Raw genomic sequence first — 9,961 nt, 5'->3', positions numbered from 1 at the left:
TGTTACACTGTCCTCAAAATGGAGTCTCCGCAGATGGGTCACAGCCTTATAACCTAGCTTCTTGTCTTCACCAACACTGGGACTCTTCAGACTGAGAGAGCGGAAGGCAGAGGAGGGAGTGGAGAGCAGGAAGAGGTCAGAGGGAACGATGGCGTCAATCCTATCGGTATCTATAGAGTCTTTGTGTCCGAGGAGGGTCACGCCGAAACCTCTCCGGTGGTCCCGGGCGTGTCGGAGCCGACGGGCGTCGAGCTGCACGGCGTTAGAGGTCGTCAGGAGGTAGTTGTGGTGGGCGGACAACGTCTTGGATTCTCCCTCCAGACCGGTGCAGACGGAGGCCTTCTCCATGTCACTCAGACTCCTCGTCGTGGCACTGATCCTCTGATAGTGGACCCTGGTCTCGGCTTCACCTTCCCCAGAGGAGGTGCTCTCTGGACGGGCATCGGTGGGCCCTGGGGCGCCTCTCTCGGGTTTCTCGGGAGCCTCTCCGCGACCCCTCCACCCCGAGCCTCCAGTTCTTCTATGTACTGGTCGCTCGTTCCAGAGCTTTCTTCAGGTGGTCCAAATCTCTTTCGTACTGATGGATCTTAGCTTCCAACGCTGCTACCGTGTACCGGCCAAACCTGAGGGGTGGTTCAGAGCAGAAAGATGAAAGATGAGAGTAAGAATTGAATTTGAGAGCATATAAATGATATTTTAGGGTTAAAAAGAATACATATATATCAAACTATACAGTGATATATATATATATATATATATATACAGTGATATATATATATATATATATATATATAGTGGGGCAAAAAAATAATTTAGTCAGCCACCAATTGTGCAAGTTCTCCCACTTAAAAAGATGAGAGAGGCCTGTAATACTTATTTTCCACCATCATTTGCTAATAAATCCATGAAAAATCCTACAATGTGATTTTCTGGATTCCCCCCCCCTCATTTTGTCTGTCATAGTTGAAGTGTACCGATGATGAAAATTACAGGCCTCTCTCATCTTTTTAAGTGGGAGAACTTGCACAATTGGTGGCTGACTACTGTTTTGCCCCACTGTGTGTGCATTTGACCCCAGATGCTGACGATGGAAAGTATCTATTTAAAACACTTATTCTCAAAAGAGGTCCTGAGCTACAGAATGTTACCATGAAGAACACCAAAGGGGGCACATTGCATTGAGGCAACAGGGAGCGCAAATAGTTGGATCATATCAATGTGATTCCAGATGGATATTTAGTACATCTCACCACTGATAAACAGTCAGAAATATGTAGAACCTGAATCCGTAGACAGATAATATACCAAATGGATTCCAGGTAAAATATATTAACTCTGGACCAAAACCAATTTCCAAAACCAATTTCCTTTGAGAACCTGAACCCATAGATTAGTCATCGTTTTTACCAAGAACATTCCACCACCATCCCAGTTGAAACCACTCCAGAACCTTCCACCACCATCCCAGCTGAAACCACTCCAGAAAATTCCACTACCATCCCAGCTGAACTGAAACCACTCCAGAACATTCCACTACCATCCCAGTTGAACTGAAACCACTCCAGAACATTCCACTACCATCCCAGCTGAAACCACTCCAGAACATTCCAGCTGAAACCACTCCAGAACATTCCACTACCATCCCAGCTGAAACCACTCCAGAACATCCCAGCTGAAACCACTCCAGAACATTCCACTACCATCCCAGCTGAAACCACTCCAGAACATCCCAGCTGAAACCACTCCAGAACATTCCACTACCATCCCAGCTGAAACCACTCCAGAACATTCCAGCTGAAACCACTCCAGAACATTCCACTACCATCCCAGCTGAAACCACTCCAGAACATTCCACTACCATCCCAGTTGAACTGAAACCACTGCAGAACATTCCACTACCATCCCAGCTGAAACCACTCCAGAACATTCCACTACCATCCCAGCTGAAACCACTCCAGAACATTCCACCACCATCCCAGCTGAAACCACTCCAGAACATTCCACCACCATCCCAGCTGAAACCACTCCAGAACATTCCATAAAACACACAACAGTAAAACACAGGACTTGTACGTACTTCTGAGGAGATCTACTGGCAACCTCCGCTTTCAACCTCACGTTCTCCTGGACCAGGTCAATAGTCTGACGACGCAACATCTTGTTAGCCTTGAGCAGAGGAACACAACTTTTTTAGTTCATATATATATATATATATATTCTATTACATTCTGGACTGCACGAATTTCAGACATCGTTTGTCAGTTACATTGTGTATTGTCATCTTTGTATGTGTGTGACATTGATCTGATGATACCACAGTGACAAAACTTTTTTTTACTTTCGTGTCAAATTGACAGTTGACGACCCCAAAAATACAGGATTAATTTACACAAAGAACCGTTCCAACGATTGTTCCCATGTTTTGAGCGGGTGAGCTCCACGTACAAGGAACATAAACGACTATAAAATACCTCTTTTAGTTTCTCCACATCCAGTTTGATCCGCCTGTAGCCATCTGTAGCCGCTCTCAGCTTGTTGCTCCACTCTTCCACAACACCGGGGTCTAGACCCCGGTCTTCTCTCCGGCTGGCTGTTACAGTACAGGGATCTAGTACCGTCTTCAGCTGGGACTCCAGGACCTGGTTCTTGTTCCTCAGCTCTTCATTCTCTTTGAGGAGACCTTCCACTTCATCCTGAACGATAAAAGACAAGATGTATATGTAATTCAATGGTGGGACAAGTCACATAGTGATTCAGAGGATCTCTGTGATGTAATAAGAGGATCTCTCTGATGTAATGAGAGGATCTCTGATGTAATGAGAGGATCTCTGATGTAATAAGAGGATCTCTCTGATGTAATAAGAGGATCTCTGTGATGTAATGAGAGGATCTCTGATGTAATGAGAGGATCTCTCTGATGTAATAAGAGAATATCTCTGATGTAATAAGAGAATATCTCTGATGTAATGAGAGGATCTCTCTGATGTAATAAGAGGATCTCTCTGATGTAATAAGAGGATCTCTGTGATGTAATGAGAGGATCTCTGATGTAATGAGAGGATCTCTCTGATGTAATAAGAGAATATCTCTGATGTAATAAGAGAATATCTCTGATGTAATGAGAGGATCTCTCTGATGTAATGAGAGGATCTCTCTGATGTAATGAGAGGATCTCTCTGATGTAATGAGAGGATCTCTCTGATGTAATGAGAGGATCTCTGATGTAATAAGAGGATCTCTGTGATGTAATGAGAGGATCTCTCTGATGTAATGAGAGGATCTCTCTGATGTAATGAGAGGATCTCTGATGTAATGAGAGAATCTCTCTGATGTAATGAGAGGATCTCTGATGTAATAAGATAATCTCTCTGATGTAATGAGAGGATCTCTCTGATGTAATGAGAGGATCTCTGATGTAATGAGAGGATCTCTGATGTAATGAGAGAATCTCTCTGATGTAATGAGAGGATCTCTCTGATGTAATGAGAGGATCTCTCTGATGTAATGAGAGGATCTCTCTGATGTAATGAGAGGATCGCTCTGATGTAATGAGAGGATCTCTCTGATGTAATGAGAGGATCTCTCTGATGTAATGAGAGGATCTCTCTGATGTAATGAGAGGATCTCTCTGATGTAATGAGAGGATCTCTCTGATGTAATGAGAGGATCTCTGATGTAATGAGAGGATCGCTCTGATGTAATGAGAGGATCTCTCTGATGTAATGAGAGGATCTCTCTGATGTAGGCTCGGGGTTCTCAAACTGGGGGCCACTGAATTATTCAGAATTTGTTTAAAAAAAAGTTATATACTTATTTAAATAAATTTTGTCCAAAGTATACGTGGAATAAGTGTAATGGCAAAATGTCTAGAATTGCAGGATATTAGCATTAAAGCTACAACAACTAAATCTCTCTGCCCCATGATGAAGTGTTGAATTGCAGGAAATTAGCTAGAAAAATCTCTCTCCAATGCCAAGACGTGGGCCTTTATTAAAATGTTAATGGACGAATCAGGGCTCGAGCCTTGGTTCGTCCGGTCATGCACAGCCAAAGTCATAGTAAAACTCCTTGTATGCTAGTTTTTTTTTTTTATCTCACTCGAGTTTAAAAAGGGGGCCCCAGATGAAAAGGGGGCCCCAGATGAAAAGGGGGCCCCAGATGAAAAGGGGGCCCCAGATGAAAAGGGGGCCCCAGATGAAAAGGGGGCCCCAGATGAAAAGGGGGCCCCAGATGAAAAGGGGGCCCCGGATGAAAAGGGGGCCCCAGATGAAAAGGTGGCCCCAGATGAAAAGGGGGCCCCAGATGAAAAGGGGGCCCCAGATGAAAAGGGGGCCCCAGATGAAAAGGGGGCCCCAGCCCCAAAAAGAGAATCCCTGATGCTACAAGGTGCTTTCAGAAAGTATTCGGGCCCCTTGACTTTCTCCACATTTTGTTACGTTACAGCATTATTCAAAAATGGATTAAATAGTTATTTTCCCTCATCAATCTACACACAATACCCCATAATGACATCACAATACCCCATAATGACATCACAATATCCCATAATGACATCACAATATCCCATAATGACATCACAATACCCCATAATGACATCACAATATCCCATAATGACATCACAATATCCCATAACGACAAACTATAAACAGGTTTTTAGAAATGTTTGCAAATGTATTAAACATAAAACTGATATCACATTTACATAAGTATTCAGATCCTTTACTTAGTACTTTTGGCAGCGATTACAGCCTGGAGTCTTCTTGGGTATGACGCTACAAGCTTGGCACACCTGTATTTGGAGAGCTTCTCCCATTCTTCTCTGCAAATCCTCGTAAGCTCTGTCAGGTTGGATGGAGAGCGTTGCTGCACAGCTATTTTCAGGTCTCTCCAGAGATGTCCGATCAGGTTTAAGTCTGGGCTCTGGCTGGGCCACTGAACGACATTCAGAGACTTGTCCCGGCCGCTCCTGCGTTGTCTTGGCTGTGTGCTTAGGGTCGTTGTCCTGTTGAAAGGTGAACCTCCGCCCCAGTCTGAGGTCCTGAGCAGGTTTTCATCAAGGATCTCTGTACTTTGTCCCGTTCATCTTTTCCTCGATCCTGACTAGTCTCCCAGTTGCTGAAAAATATCCCCACAGCATGATGCTGCCACCACCATGCTTCACCGTAGGGATGGTATTGGCCAAGTAATGAGCAGTGCTTGGTACACTTCCCCAGATGTGTGCCTGGACACAATCCTGTCTCAGAGCTCTACAGACAATTCCTTCGACCTCGTGGCTTGGTATTTGCTCTGACATGCACTGTCAACTGTGGGACCTTATATAGACAGACGTGTGCTTTTACAAATCATGTCCAATCAATTGAATATACCACAGGTGGACTCCAATCAAGTTGTAGAAACATCTCATGGATGATCAATGGAAACAGGACGCACCTGAGCTCAATTTTGAGTCTCATAGCAAAGGGTCTGAATACTTATGTCAATATGTTTATTTTTATAAATTCGCAAACATTTCTAAAAACCTGTTTTCGCTTTGCATTATGGGGTATTATATGTAGATTGATGAGGGGGGTGAATTTAAACCATTTTAGAATAAGGCTGTAATGTAACAAAATGTGGAAAAAGTGAAGGGGTCTGAATACTTTTCTGAATGCTCTGCCAGCGGGGGAAAGGAGACACTCAGACTAACAGTAGAAACATGCAGCATATGTCGCTTACTTCATATTCCCTCAACAAAAGCTCTCCCCTGGTCTTTCGGAGGTGTTTCTTCACAGAATAGCTCTCGTTGGACTCGCTCTCATTTGTCCCCCCTAAAAATAACAACAACAGGAACCACAGTAGTGAATCAGTTCAGGAACACAGTAACTCTGCCACCTTGAGCTACCGTCACATCAACAGTTGAAACAAAGTGCTTTATAGGTATCCAGCCTCGTCTAGACCGCAAACAGTGAGTACTACAGCAACAGGGAAAAACCTCCCTAGAAGGAAGAAACCAGACTCTTGGGTGGGGGGGCTTTATCTTCTAATTTATACTATGCAGAGATAATCTGGTTGACATTATGCAGAGATAATCTGGTTGACATATTATGCAGAGATAATCTGGTTGACATATTATGCAGAGATAATCTGGTTGACATATTATGCAGAGATAATCTGGTTGACATATTATGCAGAGATAATCTGGTTGACATAATATGCAGAGATAATCTGGTTGACATAATATGCAGAGATAACCTGGTTGACATAATATGCAGAGATAACCAGGTTGACTTATTATGCAGAGATAATCTGGTTGACATATTATGCAGAGATAATCTGGTTGACATAATATGCAGATAACCTGGTTGACATAATATGCAGAGATAACCTGGTTGACATATTATGCAGAGATAATCTGGTTGACATAATATGCAGAGATAACCTGGTTGACATAATATGCAGAGATAACCTGGTTGACTTATTATGCAGAGATAATCTGGTTGACATATTATGCAGAGATAATCTGGTTGACATAATATGCAGATAACCTGGTTGACATAATATGCAGAGATAACCTGGTTGACATATTATGCAGAGATAATCTGGTTGACATAATATGCAGATAACCTGGTTGACATATTATGCAGAGATAACCTGGTTTACATATTATGCAGAGATAATCTGGTTGACATATTATGCAGAGATAATCTGGTTGACATATTATGCAGAGATAATCTGGTTGACATATTATGCAGAGATAATCTGGTTGACATATTATGCAGAGATAATCTGGTTGACATATTATGCAGAGATAATCTGGTTGACATATTATGCAGAGATAACCTGGTTGACATATTATGCAGAGATAACCAGGTTGACATAATATGCAGAGATAATCTAGTTGACATAATATGCAGAGATAACCAGGTCGTCATATTATGCAGTGGCTGTTAGGCCATTACTCGTACCTATAATTTCTCTGCACGGGTTCTCTGAGGTGATGGGAACTCGGCATGAAGGACATTGACTAGCCTTCTTCAACCAAATGTCCATGCAGCCAGAACAGAACACGTGGTTATTGGCACAGATAACGGGGTGGCGGACCTGCAAATAGCAATTTTAAAAAGAGAAAACTAGTTATTTTAATGATCGATTGCAATACAACTATCCGCGCATTGTAGGCACTGAGCTATTGTGAGATGAATCAATGAATAGTTCAGCTATAGTTAATATTTGGCATTGCAAAGCCTTCCTACTAAAATTGCACCAAGATGCTAGCTTAGCTAAGCTAACAACACATGATCTGCAGCCGAAAACAATAATTTGGTCGATGTAATTAGTCAACAAATGTGTAACTAACTAGCCACCCACAGACAAACATGAGTAGCTAATCGATAGAAGGTTCAAAATGTACATCACTTGCGAAATGAATATTTACTAGGCAAGGAAGCTAACGTTAGCTACTTTGGCTAATCAACAGCTAACTAGCATAGCTAGCATTTCTGTCAACGTAAATAGTTGCATTGGCTAAAACACGCTGTTCCAAAACGGGAAAGCACAACAAAATATAAACTGAATTACCTTTCCAAGGCAGATCTGGCATGATATGGGTAAAGTTAGAGAAAGAGTTACGTTTTGAAAGTTGTTAGCCATTGTTTTTTTTTTGCTGAAGAGTTTCGACGAGAAACGACAACAACAAAAAGCCCCGCCTTCAAAACCACATGACTACGGAAAGCCAAAGGGGAGAAAATGTACCGCTGCTCTGGTTTTGCGTTTCATAGACAGACAAACGACCTCACAGTTCAGGACCATAGACAGCACCTGACAGAAAACCTGTGCCTTTCAACCTCAGGCAGGACAGACATGGGGATATTGGTTTTTTAAATTAACATTATAGTATTTTTTAAACAAAATAACAGAATTATTAAAAATAAAAATAAAATATATTTCCACTCTACAGTAAAAAAAAAAATCTGGTAAAACTGATCTCAAATCCAACTCCCCAGAAATTGCAGTCTTTACCCCTCAAACTTAACTCTCGACCTTGATGCCAGTTCTACTGTGTTTTTTTTTACATTGTTCCCCTCAGGTGGGTGATTCCCCTCTCTAATTAGGGCCTGATTTAGACCTGGGACACCAGGTGGGTGATTCCCCTCTAATCAGGGACTGATTTAGACCTGGGACACCAGGTGGGTGATTCCCCTCTCTAATCAGGGACTGATTTAGACCTGGGACACCAGGTGGGTGATTCCCCTCTAATCAGGGCCTGATTTAGACCTGGGACACCAGGTGGGTGATTCCCCTCTAATCAGGGACTGATTTAGACCTGGGACACCAGGTGGGTGATTCCCCCAATCAGGGCCTGGTTTAGACCTGGGATACCAGGTGGGTGATTCCCCTCTAATCAGGACTGATTTAGACCTGGGACACCAGGTGGGTGATTCCCCTCTAATCAGGGCCTGGTTTAGACCTGGGACACCAGGTGGGTGATTCCCCTCTAATCAGGGCCTGGTTTAGACCTGGGACACCAGGTGGGTGATTCCCCTCTAATCAGGACTGATTTAGACCTGGGACACCAGGTGGGTGATTCCCCTCTAATCAGGGCCTGATTTAGACCTGGGACACCAGGTGGGTGATTCCCCTCTAATCAGGGACTGATTTAGACCTGGGACACCAGGTGGGTGATTCCCCTCTAATCAGGGACTGATTTAGACCTGGGACACCAGGTGGGTGATTTCCCCTCTAATCAGGGACTGATTTAGACCTGGGACACCAGGTGGGTGATTCCCCTCTAATCAGGGCCTGATTTAGACCTGGGACACCAGGTGGGTGATTCCCCTCTAATCAGGGACTGGTTTAGACCTGGGACACCAGGTGGGTGATTCCCCTCTAATCAGGGCCTGGTTTAGACCTGGGACACCAGGTGGGTGATTCCCCTCTAATCAGGGCCTGATTTAGACCTGGGACACCAGGTGGGTGATTCCCCTCTCTAATCAGGGACTGATTTAGACCTGGGACACCAGGTGGGTGATTCCCCTCTAATCAGGGCCTGATTTAGACCTGGAACACCAGGTGGGTGATTTCCCCTCTAATCAGGGACTGATTTAGACCTGGGACACCAGGTGGGTGATTCCCCTCTAATCAGGGCCTGATTTAGACCTGGGACACCAGGTGGGTGATTCCCCTCTCTAATCAGGGACTGATTTAGACCTGGGACACCAGGTGGGTGATTCCCCTCTAATCAGGGCCTGATTTAGACCTGGGACACCAGGTGGGTGATTCCCCTCTAATCAGGGACTGATTTAGACCTGGGACACCAGGTGGGTGATTCCCCTCTAATCAGGGCCTGATTTAGACCTGGGACACCAGGTGGGTGATTCCCCTCTCTAATCAGGGCCTGATTTAGACCTGGGACACCAGGTGGGTGATTCCCCTCTCTAATCAGGGCCTGATTTAGACCTGGGACACCAGGTGGGTGATTCCCCTCTCTAATCAGGGCCTGATTTAGACCTGGGACACCAGGTGGGTGATTCCCCTCTCTAATCAGGGCCTGATTTAGACCTGGGACACCAGGTGGGTGATTCCCCTCTCTAATCAGGGCCTGATTTAGACCTGGGACACCAGGTGGGTGATTCTCCTCTAATCAGGGCCTGATTTAGACCTGGGACACCAGGTGGGTGATTCCCCTCTCTAATCAGGGCCTGATTTAGACCTGGGACACCAGGTGGGTGATTCCTCTCTAATCAGGGCCTGATTTAGACCTGGGACACCAGATGGGTCATATTAACGATCAACTAGAAGAGAAGAGAAGCAGGCTCTGTACCTCGTAGGGTCAGAGTTCAAAACCCCATGGTCTGTACAGTATGCCAATTGCAACAACATATCCGTCATGTTTTCAGATTGTAGAACACCAGACAGTGTTAACCTTTTAGTACATGAACAGAACTGAAGGATCCGTTTCAGATCAGATGTTCAGACAATGGAC

General features: G+C 44.2%; 1 protein-coding gene and 1 long non-coding RNA gene across 3 annotated transcripts; one reads left to right on the top strand and one right to left on the bottom strand.

Moving 5' to 3' along the window:
* Positions 1-520: 520 nt before the first annotated feature.
* Positions 521-7,735, bottom strand: LOC127925240 (ORC ubiquitin ligase 1-like). Its single transcript, XM_052510121.1, has 6 exons — positions 7,558-7,735; positions 6,945-7,080; positions 5,716-5,807; positions 2,472-2,693; positions 2,078-2,166; positions 521-623 (listed from the first exon to the last, which is right to left on the bottom strand). The coding sequence occupies exons 1-6, from the start codon at positions 7,627-7,629 to the stop codon at positions 521-523; spliced, it is 714 nt and encodes a 237-aa protein (XP_052366081.1). The 5' UTR covers positions 7,630-7,735.
* Positions 7,736-8,095: 360 nt separating this feature from the next.
* On the top strand, positions 8,096-9,356 carry LOC127925241 (uncharacterized). 2 transcript variants are annotated; one of them, XR_008120175.1, is made up of 4 exons: positions 8,096-8,165; positions 8,217-8,314; positions 8,556-8,702; positions 9,199-9,356. It is a non-coding gene; the product is annotated as an uncharacterized LOC127925241 (long non-coding RNA). The 2 variants fall into 2 exon arrangements; XR_008120176.1 differs by lacking the exon at positions 8,096-8,165 and having other exon boundaries at positions 8,179-8,265.
* Positions 9,357-9,961: the final 605 nt, after the last annotated feature.

The sequence above is a fragment of the Oncorhynchus keta genome, unplaced genomic scaffold (genome assembly GCF_023373465.1).
Source record: "Oncorhynchus keta strain PuntledgeMale-10-30-2019 unplaced genomic scaffold, Oket_V2 Un_contig_5362_pilon_pilon, whole genome shotgun sequence".
In the NCBI taxonomy this organism is placed as follows: Eukaryota; Metazoa; Chordata; class Actinopteri; order Salmoniformes; family Salmonidae; genus Oncorhynchus; species Oncorhynchus keta.
The sequence above is the reverse complement of the archived record's forward strand: the minus strand, read 5'-3'. Positions and strand labels throughout refer to the sequence as shown.

What these genes read in the sequence shown, in the direction of transcription:
- LOC127925240 (XM_052510121.1), bottom strand. Translation starts at nt 7,629, where the DNA reads ATGGCTAACAACTTTCAAAACGTAACTCTTTCTCTAACTTTACCCATA. An exon ending in CCCGTGCAGAGAAATTATAG is followed by an intron (nt 5,808 to 6,944) that starts GTACGAGTAATG and finishes TGTTATTTTTAG; the next exon opens with GGGGGACAAATGAGAGCGAG. An exon ending in GCCAGTAGATCTCCTCAGAA is followed by an intron (nt 624 to 2,077) that starts GTACGTACAAGT and finishes ACCACCCCTCAG; the next exon opens with GTTTGGCCGGTACACGGTAG.